Here is a 19,580-nt window from a genome sequence, read left to right on the forward strand (position 1 = left end):
TCTGCTTTGATCTCTCCGGAGCCAGTGAGCTGGTTCCCACACTGGGATTGTGGGCTGTTGGATTCAAGACTGTTACTGAGCCAGGGAGGAGGCTGGGGCAAGGCCATGTTAAAATGTCACAAATCGGGACCAGCCTGGTGGCATAGTGGTTAAGTTCGAGCACTCTGCTTCGGTGGCCTGAGGTTTGCAGGTTTGGATCCTGGGCACAGACATACACACCACTCATCAAGCCATGCTATGTTAGCATCCCACATACAAAAAAAAAAAAACTAGAGGAAGATTGGCACAGATGTTAGCTCAGGGACAATCTTCCTCACAAAGAAAAAGAAATGTCACAAATCTTTCCTACCATTTTTAAGTTGCCTTTTTCTTGGTTCAGCATTTGTTTTGTTGGTATAAACCTGGGATTGCGTTCCAAAGTTCTGACAAAGTTAATCCTGATAGTTTTTCTTGAGTTTTCAATGTTTGTTTAGAGGGATGGGCCATTGAAGCTACCATTCTGCCATTTTTGCTCTGGTTCTTTCTTAGTGTTGTATTTAAGAACTTTGTCTAACCCTATTTCACAAATATTTTCTTCTAAAAGTTTTATAGTTTTACTTTTTCACATTTAAGTCTGTGGTCCAGTTTGAGGTAATTTTTGTATAAGGTGCAAAACATGGGTTGAGGTTTGTTTTTCTGCGTATGAATGTCCAATTGTTCCAACATCATTTGTTGAAAAGTATTTCCTTTCTTTTTTAATTCCCTTCCCAACTTTGTAAAAAAATTAATTGTCCATATTTCTGTGCATCTATTTCTGGACTCTCTATTCCATTCTCTTGATATGTGTCTATTCCTTCACCAATACTGCACTGTATTGATTACTGTAATTTCAGAGGAAATTTTAAAATTGAGTTCTATGAGACTTCCAGCTTTTTCTTTTTCAAAATTGTTTTGAGTATTTTAGTTTCTTTATTCTTCTGTATAAATTTTTAGACTCAGCTCTCTATATGTACAAAAAATTCTTGTTTGATTTTGATTGAAATTGCATTAAATCTATTTGTGTTGGTTCAATTTGGGGAGAGTTGACATTGTAACTAGATTTAGTCTTCCAATTCATGAACCTGGTGTGTTTCTCATATATACAGGTCTTCATTGATTTCTTTTATGAGCATTTTGTAGTTTTCAGCATACTCATCTTACATATATTTTGTTAGATTTACATCTAAATATTTTACTTTTTGGAGCTATTGTCAATGGTGTTCTTTTTTAAAGTTCAATTTCTAGTTGTTCTTTGCTGTTATGAAATTTTATTTTTGCATGTTAACCTTGTACCCCTTGACTTGACTAAATTCATTGATTAGCTATGGGAGCTTTTTTATATAATCCTTGGGATTGTTTATATAGATAATCACATTGGCTTCTATAAGGAACAGTTTTATTTCTTCTTTTCCAATTTGTTTGCCATCTATCTATTTATTTATTTAGACATATTGCACTGCCACTTTTTCCTCTAGTATTATTTCTCTTGTCTCTGAAGAACTTCCTTTACCATTTCTTTGAGGTCTATGGGTAACATTTTCCTTTAGTTTTCCTTCATCTGACAATGTCTTTATTTCAGCATCGTTCCTGAAGAGTGTTTTCCTGAAGGATTACAGAATTCTGAGTTTACAGTTATTTTCTTTTAGCACTTTGAAAATGTCTTTCCACTGCTCTCTGGTCCCCGTGGTTTGTAATGAGAAATCTGCAGTCATTTGAATTGTTGTTTCCCTATGTGTAATATGGCACTTTTCTCTGGTTGCTTTCAAGATGTTTTTCTTTGTCTTTAGTTCTCAGTAGTTTGATTATGATGTTTCTAGGCATGGATTTCTTTGGATTAATCTTGTTTGAGGTTTGCTGACGTTCTTGAATCTGTAGGCATATGTCTTTCACAAAACATGGGAAATTCTCCATCATTATTTGTTTAAGTTTTGTTTTGTTCTTGTTTTTTTCTTTCTGCTCCATACTCTTTTATTGTCTCCTACTGGGACTCCTATGACATGAATGTTAAACCCTTTGTTATTGCTCAACATATCCCTGAGACTCTGTTTATTTTTGTTTTTCAATTATTTTTCTCTGTGTTGTTCAGATTGGGTAGTTTCTGTTGATCTATCTTTATTTTTTATTTTAATGTTTTATTTTTTTGTGAGGAAGATTGGCTCTGAGCTAACATCTGTGCCCATCTTCCTCTATTTTGCATATGGGACGCCGCCACACGTGGCTTGATGAGCAGTGCATCAGTCTGCGCCCAGGATTCAAACCTGCGAACCCCGGGCCACCAAAGCAGAGCATGTGTACTTAACCACTACGCCACTGGGCTGGCCCCTCTGCTGATCTATCTTTAAATTTACTGATCTTTTTTCTCTGTCATCTCCATTTTACTATTCAGCCCATTCCTAAGTAATTTACTTCAGTTATTGTGTTTTTATGTTTTAAATTTTTTATTTGGTTTTTCTTTATATCTTTTATTTCTTTGCTAAGAGTGTCTGTCTTCTCATTTGTTGCAAGAGTGTTTGTCTTTACCTCTTGCAATGTGGATACAATAGCTACTTTAAAGCCTTTGACAAGTTTAACTTCTGTGTCATCTCAGAGTTGGCGTCTCTTGATGGCCTTCTTTTCTTGTGAGTTGAGATTTTTCTGCTTCTTCATAGGCCACATAATTTTGTTTATATCGTGAATGTTTTGGTATTATTCTTTGTATCTTGTTTACATTTTGAGAAGAATATAGTTTTTTATTGTTTTGTTTTTTTTGTTTTAATAAACAGTTTACCTGGTTAGGTTCAGGCTATAAGTCCCAACCCACATTTTGTGGACTTTGGTTCCAATGTCAGTCAAGTTTTCAGAGCCTTTGTAGTTCTACTAGGGCCTTTCTTTCGTATGTTATCACCCAGTGGCCAGTTTGAGAACTAATTGGTAGTCTATCCTATAGTTTAGTTGTCAAAGCCTTTGGTATGCTATTTAGGGTCAGATCCATACACGTCTTTATGGGATAGCTCTCATAAGCTCCCTCCTATGTCTGATCTCCCCAACACTTTCCAGCTCTCTGGCTGCCCCCCTCCCTTCCCATACTCTAGCCAAAAACTAGGACTTTAGTTTCCCTGCTCTGCCATGCATATCCTGTAATTATGTCTATATGAGGCATCTGAGGGAGCAGAGAGAGAGAAAAAAAGGATTAGGACTCATCCTGCACTCTTGGGACCATAGCTCCTGTGATCAGAGAGAAGAGTCCCCTTTCTTGGAATTTTAGATGCCTGCCCAGCAGCCACTGCTGTTGCCATCCCTGCCACTGCTGGCTTGTCTGGATTGTAGACTGGGCAAGAATGGAAAGAAGATTTAAAAAGCAGGATTTTCTTCACTCTTTCTGACCCTTAGGAGTTCTTTCTTGCTTTTCTGACCAGAAGAAGAGGACTTTTCTTAGAATGCTTTCTGTTTGCACCCAGTGAGTACTTCCTCGTTTTGAACTGCCTTTGAATCCAAACTGGGCCATACCAGATGGGAAGGATAAACAAAACAAGCAGGAAACCCATTACTGGTTTGGTACTACTTTGAATTCTGGTCTCCTCCCTCAATTCATCTGCTACCGTTTACTATTCAGAGTCCTCAGAGAGCTGTTCCATGAAGTCTTTCCAGGGCATGGTTGTATTCAGCAGGAAAGACTGGATGCTTACTGCATCTTCCCTAGAAATGGAACCCCTTCTCTTTTGAAAAGATGTAAAGTGTACTCTTATATTTTTGTTCCAGTAAGTATTGAAAGGCAAACATTTTTCTTATTTTTCATTGTGATTTATGGCACCCTGAGATATATGTGCCAATGTAGAAAGATATAATACAGGAAGGGGAAAAAGGTAGGCTGTGAAGCTTATCATTTAGAAAAACATGTATGAAACATTTGTGCAAGTTTTTTGCGGGCATTTATTCTTGGCTTTCAGTCCTGCTCTGACACACTTGCTCATGTCATTCTGTTCGTGTCTGTCTCCCTAATACATATTCTTTTCTGGAGACTCTTACTGCTAGCTAGCAACTGAAGCATTTGACAAAGGTATAGGTTGTCAGTGGTTTAGGCAATATTTCTCAAACTTTGCTTTCTCAAATACCTACAGTCAGAAGAGAGGGGCTGTTCTAAGGATTGGGGCTATAGGTGGAGTGGAGATGGGCATTTCTTTATGTTTTCTTTTTACTGGGAAAGATTTGCCCTGAGTTAACATCTGTTGCCAATCTTCCTTTTTTTGCCTCCGCAAAGCCCCAGTACATAGTTGTATATTCTAGTTGTAAGTCCTTCTAGTTCTTCTATGTGATCCGCTGCCACAGCAGTGGCTACTGACAGACGAGTGGTATGGTTCCGTGCCCAGGAACCGAACCCGGGCTGCCAAGCAGAGCGCGCCAAACTTGAACCGCTAGGCCATGAGAGCTGGTTCTATGTTTTCTTTTTTAAAAAATTGTGTGAACTCTTTATTTTTTTCTATAATTTTTCATATAAAAATAATTCTCCATTGATTGTAAAAAAGTACCACTGTGGTGCAGGATGTTGATAGCGTGGGAGGTTGTGCGTTTGACAGAACAGTGGTTATATGGGAATTCTCTGTAGTTTTCGGTCAATTTTGCTGTGAATCTAGAACTTCTCTAAAAATAGTTTATTAATTTAAAAGATTCTCTTTCAGAAACTTAAAATAAATTTGACATTTCAGGAGGTGTGTTATGCCCTTCTCTGCTATGAACTCCCATTTGAATTGCAATTTGATGAGAAAAGCAAGAGTTGATCAGCAAGATGAGAAAGATCAAGGAGTGAGTCACTAATGGTGGAATTTCTTGTCAAAGAAGCCTTATGTAGAACTCCTATATTCCAATATATAGCATTTATGGTAATAATTTGTGGTAGACTGCTTTCTGGAGGGAGTAGATTCCCATTAATCTGGCATGGTTTGGGTATAGCTGCATAATAGTAGGCAAAATGCTAAGTGTTTTTTTCAATAATTAGTGAGAATTCAGAATCCTTTAATTCCCACATTATTGGCTTCAGTGTTTTTCCGAATCCATCATTCTCTCTGCCCACCATTATTTTTTTCCATTTTGTTTCTGGTCTTACCACATTCTCCAGGACCAGGCTGTGTGTAAAGGCACACGTGCTCTGTGTTTCAGGGTAGGGGGAGGATTGGTAGGGCAGGGGCATAGAACTCATGCTAAAGCCAGATGATTTCTTGGGGAATGTTCAGGAAATTCCCTGGTTTTCTACTTGGCATAACTTTACACTCCTCCTATGCCACACCCATAGAGTGAAGGCACAAGATATGGAAACTTCAGAATTATTGCTCTAGGGGACTTCAGACTTCTTTCATCATTTCTTTTTAAAGCTTGGAAGAGCACCTCCAGATGATGGTACATACATTTTATAATCTGACATAAACTTTAACATTGGGAATCTCTCCAGTGCTAGAAAGTGACACCTATTAGTTATTTAACTCCTGGTTATCATTTCATCTTTTCTTTATCTTCTTATCAAATTTCTAATTCTTTTTAAAATATGTTACCTTAACACTTTTGATATAATTAGTTTAAAATTAATTTTGGGAAAAGAAATAGCTGATATGATATGAAACGATCCGGATTGAGAGCAGATTTCCTTTAGAAATTGATATTAAACGTACCAAAAGCCAATGCTGGAGAGAAAAACAATTCACAGCTGCAAATTTGGTTAGAACATTATGTTTAGGCCATTTGGGCCTGTGACTCTGGGTTACAAAGTAAATAATGGTAGTTTTCTTAAATAGCCTCCAATCTCTTGCATGTGCTTTCAGCATACAATAAGACAGACTGGTAAAAAAATAGAAGTGTTATTTTCTGGAGAGATAGGAATGATTACTCTCAGCTGAGCAGGTAAAACACATTGCCACATGAAGAATGTGTTCTTTGCTGATTTTCAAGGTTTTATTTATTTTTGTTTTTAAGATAAAGTGTCAGCAAATAGAAGCAAGAGAAAATTCACTTGAAAATGTCAGAAAATAAAAGAAGAATAGCAAATTGTATTGCAGGTAAAAGTCCATTTTAGCCAGCAAACAAATAAGCGTTGGCTAAGAAGCTTGCTGATGGCTCCTTTTGTTTCTCTTTGATTTAAAGCTTCATGCCTGTAATCTAATTAACATCGAACTGAGTTGCAAGTACCGTGGCTTGTTTGGTTCAATAATAATACATTAATATGAAAGGTTAATGAAATGAATTTTCCCTCCATCCAATTCATTAAAAATTGTTCTACAATCAACGTTTGCTAATGGAATAGAAATTAAATATTCATGTTCATAAATTTTCTGTGTCATTTCTGATTTTCCTTCATTTCTGCCTCCATAGGTTGAATTTTGCAAGTACAAGAACTCTCAGACAAAAAGCTTGATTTAGAGGTTAATTGCACATCATTAATTCTTTTATCAAAGCAGTAGTGTGGAATAGTGGAAAAAGAAAGAGTTTGGGAGCAGGTTTGTCTCACTTTGTTGCTGTATGATTTGGGCAAGTTTCATAACCACCTCTTTTGTACCATAGTCATTATAAGAATTTCTTGCAGGTATTGTGAAGGTTAGTGATAAACTATGGAAAGCACTGAGCACAGTGTCTGGCACAAAGTAGCAGTTCAACAAATGATAACTATAAAAGGTTTTGGAAAATAAAACACCTACATATATGCAGTAAAACTTACAATAATTTATAGTGGCAGGACTGATATGGTCAGAATGGGCTCTTGTTAATTCTAAATGTCTAATTCTAGGTGTCAGCCTGGGGCCTCAGAACATCTTGTAGTAATTGTAATAATCAATGTATCAGGATGAAGTCTCTGAGAGGAAGGACTGTTTCATGTTTCTATAGACAGATTTTTGGTCATCTATTTTCTGCCACTCTTTCTTCTTTTTCACCTAGGCCAAAGGACCTTATTTAACCTGCATATGATGTTTTTCCCAAATAATGAATTTACTAGACAATTGAAGCTTACTCACTCAACTGCCAAAGTGTAAACATTTTTAAAACCAATTTTGATTTAAAAATTTCCCTGAAACATATTACCTACCTTACAGGCTTTTGAAACAGAAGATGTCAAACATAAGTTAACTATTTCCTTAATAACTCAAGGTGATCATTATGATCATTAATTTTTGTTTGGTGCCTAATTTTCGTTAGCCCCTCATCTACTAGTGATTTCTAGTCTGTGAGCTGGTGAAGCAGATGAGCCACTTGATTAAATTGCAAATGCCAAATTGAGAGTATCACAGTTAGTGATAAATTCACTCTGTTCAATTTTTTAAAAAGTACCTACTTTTTATAAAGTTTTTTTTTTAATTTTTTGTTTTTTGCAGTAACATTGGTTTATGACATTGTAAAAATTTCAGGTGTACATCATTGTACTTCTATTTCTGCATAGATTACATCATGTTCACCACCAAAATACTAATTACAACCCATCACCACACACATGTACCGAATTATCCCTTTCACCCTCCTCCCTCCCCGCTTCCCCTCTGGTAACCACCAATCCAATCTCTGTTCCTATGTGTTTGTTTATTGTTGTTATTATCTACTACTTAATGAAGGAAATCATACGGTATTTGACCTTCTCCCTCTGACTTATTTCACTTTGCATTATACCCTCAATGTCCATCCATGTTGTCACAAATGACTGGATTTCATCGTTTCTTATGGCTGAGTAGTATTCCATTATGTATATATACCACAGCTTCTTTATCCATTCGTCCCTTGGTGGGCACTTAGGTTGTTTCCAAGTCTTGGCTATTGTGAATAATGCTGCAATGAACACAGGGGTGCATGTACCTTTACAAATTGGTGTTTTCAAGTTCTTTGGATAAATACCCAACAGTGGAATAGCTGGATCATATGGTAGTTCTATCCGTGATTTTTTGAGGAATCTCCATACCGTTTTCCATAGTGGCTGCACCAGTTTGCACTCCCACCAGCAGTGTATGAGAGTTCCCTTCTCTCCACATCCTCTCCAACACATGTTGTTTCCTGTCTTGTTAATTATAGCCATTCTGACGGGCGTGAGGTGATATCTCATTGTAGTTTTGATTTGCATTTCCCTGATAGTTAGTGATTTTGAACATCTTTTCATGTGTCTGTTGGCCATCTGTATATCTTCTTTGGAGAAATGTCTGTTCAGGTCTTTTGCCCATTTTTTATTGGGTTGTTAGTTTTTTTGTTGTTGAGATGCATGAGTTCTTTATATATTTTGGAGATTAAGCCCTTATCAGAAGTATGGTTTGCAAAGATCTTCTCCCAATTGTTAGGTTGTCTTTTCGTTTTGTCGATGGTTTCCTTTGCTGTGCAGAAGCTTTTTAGTTTGATGTAGTCCCATTTGTTTATTTTTTCTATTGTTTCTCTTGCCCGGTCAGACGTGGTGTTTGAAAAGATGTTGCTAAGACCGATGTCGAAGAGCGTACTGCCTATGTTTTCTTCTAGAAGTTTCACAGTTTCAGGTCTTACATTCAAGTTTTTAATCCATTTGGAGTTAATTTTTGTGTATGGTGTAAGGTAAGGGTCTACTTTCATTTTTTTGCATATGGCTATCCAGTTTTCCCAACACCATTTGTTAAAGAGACTTTCTTTTCCCCATTGTATGTTCTTGGCTCTTTTGTCAAAGATTAGCTGTCCATAGATGTGTGGGTTTATTTCTGGGCTTTCAATTCTATTCCATTGATCTGTGTGTCTGTTTTTGTGCCAGTACCATGCTGTTTTGGTTACTATAGCTTTGCAGTATATTTTGAAATCAGGGAGTGTGATACTTCCAGCTTTGTTCTTTTTTCTCAGGATTCCTTTAGCTATTCTGGGTCTTTTGTTGTTCCATATAAATTTTAGGATTCTTTGTTCTATTTCTGTGAAAAATGTTGTTGGAACTTTGATAGGGATTGCATTGAATCTATAGATGGCTTTAGGAAGTATGGACATCTTAACTATGTTAATTCTTCCAATCCAAGAGCACGGAATATCTTTCCATTTCTTTGTGTCTTCTTCAATTTCTTTCAGAAATGTTTATAGTTTTCGGTGTACAGATCTTTCACCTCTTTGGTTAAGTTTATTCCTAGGTATTTTATTCTTTTTGTTGCAATTGTAAATGGGATGGTATTCTTAATTTCTCTTTCTGCTACTTCGTTGTTAGTGTACAGAAATGCAACTGATTTTTGTTTGTTGATTTTGTATCCTGCAACTTTACCATATTCGTTTATTTCTTCTAAAAGTTTTCTGGTGGATTCTTTAGGGTTTTCTGTATATAAAACCATGTCATCTTCAAATAGTGACAGTTTCACTTCTTCCTTTCCAATTTGGATCCCTTTTATTTCTTTCTCTTGCCTGATTGCTCTGGCTAGGACTTCCAGTACTATGTTAAATAGGAGTGGTGACAGTGGGCATCCTTGTCTGATTCCTGTTCTTAGAGGGATGGCTTTCAGTTTTTCACCATTGAGGATGATATTAGCTGTGGGTTTCTCATATATGGTCTTTATTATGTTGAGGTGCTTTCCTTATATACCCATTTTATTCAGGGTTTTTATCATAAATGGATGCTGTATCTTGTCAAATGCTTTCTCTGCATCTATTGAGATGATCATGTGATTTTTATTCTTCGTTTTATTAATGTGGTGTATTACGTTGATTGATTTGTGAATGTTAAACCATCCCTGCACCCCTGGAATAAATCCCACTTGATCATGGTGTATAATCTTTTTAACATATTGTTGTATGCGATTTGCTAGTAAAGTTTTATATTTCTTATGTGATATCATTAGCAACCATCGTTACAACTCTTTGAGGACATCATTATCATCCTCTCTATAAGTGGAAATGGAACATGAAGTTTGGTGAAGTTAAGTGCCTTGGCCAAAGGCACACAGCTAAAAAGTAATCAGGACAGGATTCTAGTGTCAGCCTTATGAGTCCTTTCTCCTCTATGTCAGCTGCCTTGGGAGTAAGGCACGTAGCTTTAGTTCAGAGCTTTTGTAGTAGTTATTCACTTGTTTAGTATATCCCCTTTAACTTTCTTTCCCAATTTAGATTTGTGTTTAGGGGTTTATTAGAGGAAGACCAAACTGGAGAACTGTACTGTCCAATACAGTAGCTACTAGCCACTTGTGGCTATTTAAATTTACACTAATTAAAATGAAATAAAATTTAAAATTGAGTTTTTAGTCACACTAACCACATTTCAAGTGCTCAATGGCCACATGTAGCTGGCTAGAGGCTACTATTATTAGTGCAGAGAACAGTTCCATCATTGCAGAAAGTTCTATTAATTTCTCTCTTGTTCTAAATGAAACATTCATGACAAATACATAACAAAAATAATTTGCATTATGTATCCATACAGGTGCCTATTTGATGCAAGAAGGTGAAAACTTATTGAGACATGTGTCCTGTGCCTTCATTTTTATATGTCACATTTTTACGTGACATATTGTATAATTTATAATATATAATAAATTTTATAGTAGAGAATATGTGTATAGTATTTACATTTTGCTCTTATGATGGTTATATGTTTTAAGTAATACAAGCAGTCTTTTATTTTCGCATGTAATGCATTCTTGAAAAAGTATATGAAAGCCAAATATGTAAAATATCAAATATTAATATATTAAAAGATTGACATGTTCAGCAAGTGAAGAGTGTTAATTCCTAGAGAACCAAAAAATAAATTCTCAAATCATGCCTTTCCTTTTAAAAATCATTTTTTATATGTTTTCTAATTTTGTTTTTTTCCATCACAGCTGAACATAGTTGCTTTGTGTACATTCAGTGATGTTAAAGTTTTTCTACTTTTGGCATCCTGTGTTATTTTCATTTTTGACCCAATTATGTTAAATTATAGATTAATGCTATTGTTTTTTAAGAACTAGAATCAACATTTCTATTTTCCCCATTTCTACTCATTTTAAAATAAAAATATTAAAGGAAAATTCAGTAAAATGGTTATGTAATTTACAAACATTGTTGAAAAAGATGGTGATGATGTGGTAGCAGGTGTATCACCATGTTATAGTTAGAGATGTTTATTCCTCAGAAGATGTAAAAAAGTTCAAATTCAAACAGTGAAAGACAGGTTAGGAACATTAAAATATGACATTTGAAAGTACAGATTAAATAGAAGGCAGAATATTTGTGAATGCTTGAACTAAGTAATGGATTATGTATTGTACCCATAAGTAAACAAAGAATTTTACATACCATTACATATATTTGTTCTATATTTTATGTTATAAATATACACATGTATCTATGAGCATAGTAGTTTACCTTATCACTCATTTGAGCCGCGGGAGAGTAGGATGTGAGGCCATTATTGAGTTCAGTGATGTTTTCGAATTATGAACCAGGAATGGAATGCTTAAAGGTCCTTCATTGCTTCCCAGAGGTATTTGGAATAGCGTACTGTTTCACATGTTTAGTCTTTGAATGTTTTTACTTTAACCCTGTCTTAGTCCATTTGGACTACAACAAAATATCATAGACTGTGTGGCTTAAACAACAAACTTTTATTTCTCGCAGTTCTGGAGGCTGGGAAGTCCAAGATCAAGGTGACAGCAGATTTGGTGTTTGGTGAGGTCCTGGTTAACAGATGGCTGTCTTCTTGCTGTGTCCTCATGTGGGAGAAGGGAAGAGGGAGCTCTCTGGGGTCTCTTATAAGGGCACTAATCCCAGTCATGAGGGCTTCACTTTCATGACCTAATCACCTCCGAAAAGCCTCACTTCCAGATACTATCACATTGGGAATTAGGTTTCAACATATTAATTTTGGAGGGACACAAACATTGAGTCTATGGTAAACTCTCTGAGGTGAGAGGAATGGCCACTTAATAAAGAGCAAATACTAACAATTTTAGCAACAGAGCCTAAATACTTTGGTCATTAGTTACATTTTTATTACTGCAGAACTATTACAAACCCTTACTATTAGTAAGCAGTTACTGCAGGTAGCAGTCAAGACATTTCTAGCTTTTTTTAAAAAATTATTTTATTGAGGTCATATTGGCTTATAATATGGTGTAAATTTCAGGTGTACATTATTATATTTCACTTTCTGTATAGACTGCATTGTGTTCACCACCAATAATCTAATTTTTATCCATCACCATACATATGTGCCCCTTTACCCCTTTTGTCCTCCTGCCACCCCCTTCCCCTTGGTAACCACTAATCTGTTCTCTTTATCTGTGTTTGTTTATATGAGTGAAATCATACATTTGTCTTTCTCAAGACATTTATAGCTTTTTATATTCTTCCCTCTAGACTGTGAGCACCTCAAGGATATGAGTCCTGTCTTTGTTTCTTTTTATTTGTGGTACACATCACAGTGCCTGGAGCTGTAGATTTTAGAGAATGTTAGTTGAAGGAAGGAAGGATGGAATGAAAACTTATTCTTGTAACCCAGTTCTATTTCTATTATTTGTGAGGTTATTTAGTAGCATGTTTGGAATAATCACTGAGGGCTCTTTGTGGTGAACAACAAAAAATAAATGAATGACTGCAATATTTGAAAATCTAGGCATCCTACCTTTAGTCGAGTGTATTACCTAGCTCTCTATAAGTTTCTCTTCTTGGCTGAAGCTTCAGATTAAAACTCTTGCACATACAGCAACTAGAAGGATGTGCAGCTGTGACACACAACTATCTACTGGGGCTTTGGGGGAAAAAATAAATAAATAAAATCTTTAAAACTCTTGTTCTTGGGGTGTAGATGCTCCCAATAGTCGATACATGTTGCTCTTCCTCCTCTGTCTGCTACATAACCAGTGACCAGAATGTGGGGGGATACAATGTTTGAGGTTGGCTGGGCACCAAGTGTTCAACGTTTCTTCATAGGCCCCACCCTCTCTTGGCATGCTGCACCTATACTACCTCTACTTAATCCTTAGTGAGCAAAATTTGCCCCTTTCCCAGATGAAGCAACTTCCTGTGAAACCTGTGATGGTCAATAAGAGAAAAATTAGGAGCAGGAACCAGAAGGGGAGAAACAGGTCGGCTACAGCAGATCACATCGATTTTCTTGAATCTTTGGTAAACAGCTGTGAATCTCAGCACTTTTTGACCTTTACTTTGAAAGAGGCTGGCAGGGGGTCCTATCGGTGGCTGCTACATCTCCTGAGACTTGATAATACCAATTTCTTTTAGTCAAGTGGTTCTGATTTTGTCTGGGAGGCTTACAGCAGTGAGTTTCCCAGTTGCCAACAGTATTTTGTGGAGCAAGGGGAGGAGTGCATGAAGCAGTGATAGGAATTGAATAATATATTGAATAATAAAATATTTATTGGACTTCCCTTATATTCTGTTAGTCTGTAATTATGTGTTCTCACTATGATTCTTTTTTCATTAACAAAATAGCTAATTTTATTGAGTACTTACACTATGTCAGGCACTGTGCTGAATTGTGTTTATTCTATCACAGTAACCCACCATCTAGGTTTTGTCATCATCAACTTGAACTCCATAGTGGCATATCTCTCAGAGAAGTATAGATAACTAATTTTTATTCAACAGCTGTTTGTACATGCAATGAATATTGCCTGCAAAGAAGTTGGGAGAGCCCCACTCTGTGAGTTTGGAACAGGGTGTGTCAGAGCTTGACTCATTATGCTTGACAGGGATACAACTCTAAGCTTTTAACTGAGAAAATCTTATAAAGTTGGATCCGGGGTTCTGGAAGGGATAAGGGAGGACCAAGGGAGATTTTGAGGCTTCTCTCCTCTACCTCTTTTCAAAATCTTCTTCTGAAGAAAGGAAGCCAAGATCATGGGCAGCATGGTCCAGTCCTACTTATCTAATGTCTGAGTGCCCTAAGAAAACAAAACACGCACATTCTTATTGAACTGCTGTGTGAACTTAATACCCTAACTTGCATTTAACACTGGACTTTCCCTACTCAGGAGTAGATAGATCATACTTTTCAGTGATTTCATTTGGCAGACAGGGAAATTGGTTGTTCTCTCAGTGAAGTAATGAAAGATAAAGTTTTGCTTTAAATATGCAAGAAGTTATCAAAATTCATTGAGACTGATGTCAGATTTTTGTGTTTTTTTCCCCGTTTTATTGAGATGTAATTGACTTACAGTACTGTATAAGTTTAAGGTGTACAGCATAATAATTTGACTTACATATCTTGTGAAATGATTACTATAATAGATTTTTGTTTCTTAAAATATGTACTTGAAATCAATAACTACAGCTATTTTTTTCTCCGTCCATAAATAATAATTATAGTTTATAGGTATTTAGCATATTTATATGTAAGTATATATGTATATAAATATATACATATTTTATATACGTATATATTTATATACATTTATATACAATTTATACACATATATACTTATATATATACTTATGTATGTGTATAAATAAATATAAATTTTTTTTCATTTAGCGTTAATATAGAATTTCTAGAATTATGTAAACTATAGTTATTTTTGGTTGCATGTGGTATATATTGCCTCTGGATTATAGAAATCACCTAAAATGTGGAATGAAACGGGTAGTGAAAAATGTCTGTAAGCACGTTAAAGATTAAAACAATGGCTGAGTCCAGTGAAAGGAAGTGATCTTATGAATTAGTAATGAGAGTGCATTTACAGGTTATTGTCTTACTGGGGTCTGAGTTTTAACGGCTGCTGGTAGTTTAAACTAATAGAAGTCTGAATAGCCCATAATAATATGAGTATTCATTCTGTTTATGGATTGTTTCTTAATAGAAACACTGAGTAGTATTGCCTTCCTTAAATTACTTCGAAGGATAGTTATAAAAATGAAAAAAGATAAGGTAAGTAAATATGTTTTGTAGACATGAAAGGTGCGCTCTCTCACTCTGTGTGTGTGTGCATAATATAAAATTATAAAATTATGTATTAATATTAAGTTTATTGAGTAGTAGTTTGAGGAGTTGTTTAAAACTTCATTTAGATCCCATGAATAGAATTTGTGACAATTTCAAAGTACATTGGACTGAAAAAGTTAAATATGTGTTATAAACATATAGTATTGTAAGAGCATTTAAGTTAAATAGATGAAGTATTTCAGAAACAGATGTTGTCATATAAACAGTGAATGCATTAATATGTCCTTTTTATGCATTATTTAATCAGGTACAAGGTCCATTGCTGGTTATGTACTAGTAACACTTTGTTCATTTACTTGTTTTTACTCTGTGTGCTTGAAAACAAACTGCATGTTCTTAAGACTATTCTTAAACTTAAATATTTTAGTAATTTTCTGGCCCGTTCTATAATTGGCTGGAAGGAAGGGTGTTTTCCTATAATCACAGCTGATAATAATAGTTTTTAAACTAATCCAGTTAAAGAATACAAAGGGCAACAATCTTATTTTGTTTTTAAGCAAAGCACACATATTTTAGATAACAGCTTTTAAATATTATGTCTGAATCACCACATTAAAGGTAGCCATGTTATGTTACTCATTATTAAAATTGTCAATAATAATCACACATTGATTTTTCCCTTTAATTATGTAAAAAGAGAAATATAAAATAAGTGGAATTTGAGTGTCTCTCATTTATCTTGCACAGTACCAGATACTTTGGTGAGATGAAAGAAATCTCCAAACCCTTATCTTTGAGAAGCTTATACTATTAAAGGTTGGATAAAAATATCTTAAAAATCATCAAAAGACAGTAAATGTAATGTGTGAATAAATGCCCAAGAATGTAATAAAATTAATATGTGTTCTAGAAGTGAAGAGAGTGAAAGTTTTAAATATAATTTGCCTGAAAGAAGTATGCTTACATTTTATGATGTGGGAAGAAATCAAATTTGATTACGAACGGTTCACTAGGTTTTTGAACGAAGACCATTTCAGTCTTAGTTGCTGACCTGTTGTTCTAATAAGGAATCACTGTCAGCCTTGTTGGAGGGTAGTGTATAAGTAAAACGTGCATTATCTTTTCTTTATTTCCAGGCATACTTCCGACAGGGTGTTGCCCTCCAGTACCTCGGACGTCATGCCGATGCCCTGGCAGCTTTTGCATCTGGACTGGCTCAGGACCCCAAGAGTCTCCAGCTTCTGGTGGGGATGGTAGAAGCTGCCATGAAATCTCCCATGAGAGGTAAATATGATAAAAGTATTTGGCCCAACACTAATTTATTTGGTTTTTTTTGTGAGGAAGATCGACCCTGAGCTAACATCTGCCAATCCTCCCCCATTTTTTTTGCTGAGGAAGACTGGCCCTGAGCTAACATCCATGCCCATCTTCCTCCACTTTATATGGGACGCCGCCACAGCATGGATTGACAAGCAGTGCATCGGTGCGCGCCCGGGATCAAACCTGCGAACCCCAGGCCGCTGCAGCGGAGTGCGCGCGCTTAACCGCTTGTGCCACGGGGCTGGTCCCAACACTAATTTAAAGTAGAACATTTCTAGCCTCCAAAGACTTTAGACTCAGGCATTGAGAATTGATAGGTTATCAGATTTGCTAAGATTGGATATTTTAGACAAAGAAAGATGAAGAATCACTGTCAATAGCTGACGTTAATGAGGCAGAATAGGATGGTGGTAAGGCCAGTGGCCTGGAAGTTTGTGGACTTAGATTATATTTTGGAATTTTTCACTAACTAAGTATATGACCGTGGGTAAATGAATTGACTTCTCTGGATTTTAGGGTTATCTAAAGAATCCTTATGTTTTTTGTAGTTCTAAGATTCTGTGCCTCTAAACCACAACACCTCTAGTAGTAAACTTATTTACTCAGTTGGACCAATATGCCATCTAGAAATAATCAAATAAGAGAAGACATTAGACATTTCATGAAAGGAAATATGGATCTAACTGTAGGCTATGTCTAACATTTTTCAAAGGAGCATTAAAAGATTATGTTGAATTAAAAGTAAAGAGAGCGAAGCAGACACACTAGTTTACATGGTTTTCTCCTGTTACACTTCTATTTTATACCAACTGGTATTCTGGAAAAACAGTGGATTGAAACTGGTACTGTGGAGGTTGGAGGAGTTCTAAGGCCCAAAACAGATTGGTTTCACTTTGAGGAACATTAATTTTTGAGTCATGAGCTCTTGGGAAGATAGGGCTGAAAGTGTACACCAATTGTCATCTTTGCAGAGTGATGGAGACACTAAGGCAGATTGATGGCAAATAGTAGACAGCTAATAATGTTCTGTATTAATTAGATTATGTCAAGCAGAACTCTGTTTTTGTTTCTGAAATGGTACATTTTTTAATGAACCTAAAAATTTTGATGGCAGTATTATTAGACATTTTATCTAGTTTTGAAAATATTTGCAGCATTAGATAGTTTTAATATACTAACTAGTGTGGTACTTGGCTCAAAATATATGCTAAGTAAAAGTTTGGTGAACTAAATGGGACTCATATGATCTCTGGGCAATTCATAGCTATAAAAAATATTTTCCTGAAAATTGAAGATTTCACGTTTTAGAAAAAAGTGGTAAGGAAACCTCTCTTTATGTGAGTTTATAATCCCAAACAAAGCTGAGTCTTTGCAACAGGAACCTAATGGCTTCTCCCAGTGGGGGCCTTGCTGTTAATAAACTCTGACTTAGAGCAGATGCGCTTTGGAGCTCCAGGGCCTGGGGGGGAAATGGACAACAAGAAAAATCAATCTGTCTCTCCTTTCCATTCTTCTAGTATTTTCTGGTTCTCTCCTTATACTCCTCCACGAGTAACTTCTATGGAACATTTTTTGTTTAGTTCATGAAGATATCACTTCTTTATTCTGAGATGTTTCTGCTGCTGCCTTAGAATATAGGAGTGAATGTGTTGAGATCAGCAGAATCATGCTTACCGTTTTGCCTTTGAAGAAATTTGTTTAGATAAATGTAAGGAAGTCTTCCCTGCACTGCGAGAAATAGCGCAGTGCTACTGTCACCCTTAGGTTTTTGTGTGCCATGTTCTTTCCCATCTTATACCGAGTGACCTAAGGCTGACCCTGGAGAAAGCTGCATCTTGCAGGTGCCTGGAGCGCTTCAATATTTTCTTTTCTGTCCTTAAGGCAATTTAATTTATCTCGTTTATTTTTAGCATTGCCTTTACTGCTTTATCTATTCCAGGTGGGCTTTTCTTATCGACATTTTATAAGAGACTATTGCTTTGCATGGTGTTGTTCTGTGCATCATCTCACATCTTAATGACCTCTCTTTTTGTCATATGGTTGTAATTCACAAAGTCTGTCACCATTTGCTGCCCATTTTTTCCCCACTGTTTATTTTAGCCTCCTGCAGCTTTCTAAGTTTCTGCCATTGTTGTGTAGCTATGCAGTCTGTGTCACTTTACATACAGGTCTGATCTATTATGTCAGTTGTTTTTGTTTTGTAATTCCTAGCTGCACTAGAGAAAGCTCCCTAGTCCAGGTGCGTCTGTAAACAAACAAAGCTCCCAAGATGTGCACAGTGATCCTGTGGTTTGGCCTTTTTTGGAAGTTTCAAGATTTCATTTGTTTTTTAAAGGTAGGGCCAATCTATATTAATATACCCTTGTTCCCAAGTAAATATGTTATATTTGTCTATATTAAAACTTACTTGATTTTTTATGGTGGTGTTGCCTATATTGCTAACTGAACTAAGTCTGTTTTACTTTATTTTTATGATTTCACTCTTGGTCACCAACCAGATATCAAACTGTTTCTCCTGTGGATATACTTACATCATTATATGTAATGTATTTCCTTTAAATCATTAATGAAAATATAAAAACAAGTATAAATATAAAATGATACTCTCTTTTTCATGACTCCTGAAGTTATCCTTTTACTATTTTCCATTTCTCCTTTTTAGATAGTCTATTAGCAATGTCAGTTCATTGTATCTTATAAATGTTTATGCAAATTTGGATGGTGTACTACTGCCAACCACAGATTTAATAATATAATTACAAAGTGAGATTGAGTTTACCTTTATTTGTGCCTCTAAAGATGCCAAGGCTGCTTCTTGCTCAGGGTTCTCTTGTGTATATTTTCTCTCTTTCCGTTAATTTGGTAATCTAAAGACTATTACATTTATGGGCTATCACCTGTTGTGGTGTTTCTACCAGCTCCAGAGGATCCAGGGAAGCTGATTTTATGAAGTGCTGTTGGAAAATGGCTGTTGAATGTAGTATTAGTTTTTCTCTCAGGGTCAAGTTGGGGCTAACCTTTTATTTGCCTAATTGTCCATCCTCAGTGAACAGTTCCCCTCTGATTCTCTTTTAGGTGGCAGTCACTTTTCACAAGAGGCCTGTTTCTGATATGTTATGTTAGAAAAAATAGACTTTTCCCCCCAAAAGACTGGAATGTAATTCTAGTGCTATTTGCTGTTCTATTGACTGAACAAGTTTGCTTCCTTTCTCTATACCTCAGTCCTTATCTGTAAAAGGGAAATGATAATATCTACCTCCTAATGTTGTTCTGAGAATCAAGAACTAGAATGTGAAGGCAGGCACCTTGTAGGACGCCTTCCCCTCTGCAGTGTGATGCCCTTCTCACTGAGGAGTAGAAGCAGCAGCAGTATTAATCCTGCTCTTGTGTTGAGGGCGGCACAGTGTTGTGGGTGTGGAATGAACACTGCACA

The 19,580-nt window shown here is 36.0% G+C and overlaps 1 protein-coding gene across 1 annotated transcript in view; it reads left to right on the forward strand.

Annotated features, from left to right (window-relative positions):
* TTC28 (tetratricopeptide repeat domain 28) overlaps positions 1 to 19,580 on the forward strand; it is a 412,509-nt gene that overhangs the window by 91,967 nt on the left and 300,962 nt on the right. The window contains exon 2 of the mRNA XM_014787030.2: positions 15,964 to 16,111. Within this exon, the coding sequence (XP_014642516.1) occupies positions 15,964 to 16,111 (148 nt within the window). The remainder of the gene's footprint in view (positions 1 to 15,963; positions 16,112 to 19,580) is intronic.

The sequence above is a fragment of the Ceratotherium simum genome, chromosome 35, assembly GCF_057802395.1.
Source record: "Ceratotherium simum simum isolate JZ-2026a chromosome 35, ASM5780239v1, whole genome shotgun sequence".
NCBI lineage: Eukaryota > Metazoa > Chordata > Mammalia > Perissodactyla > Rhinocerotidae > Ceratotherium > Ceratotherium simum.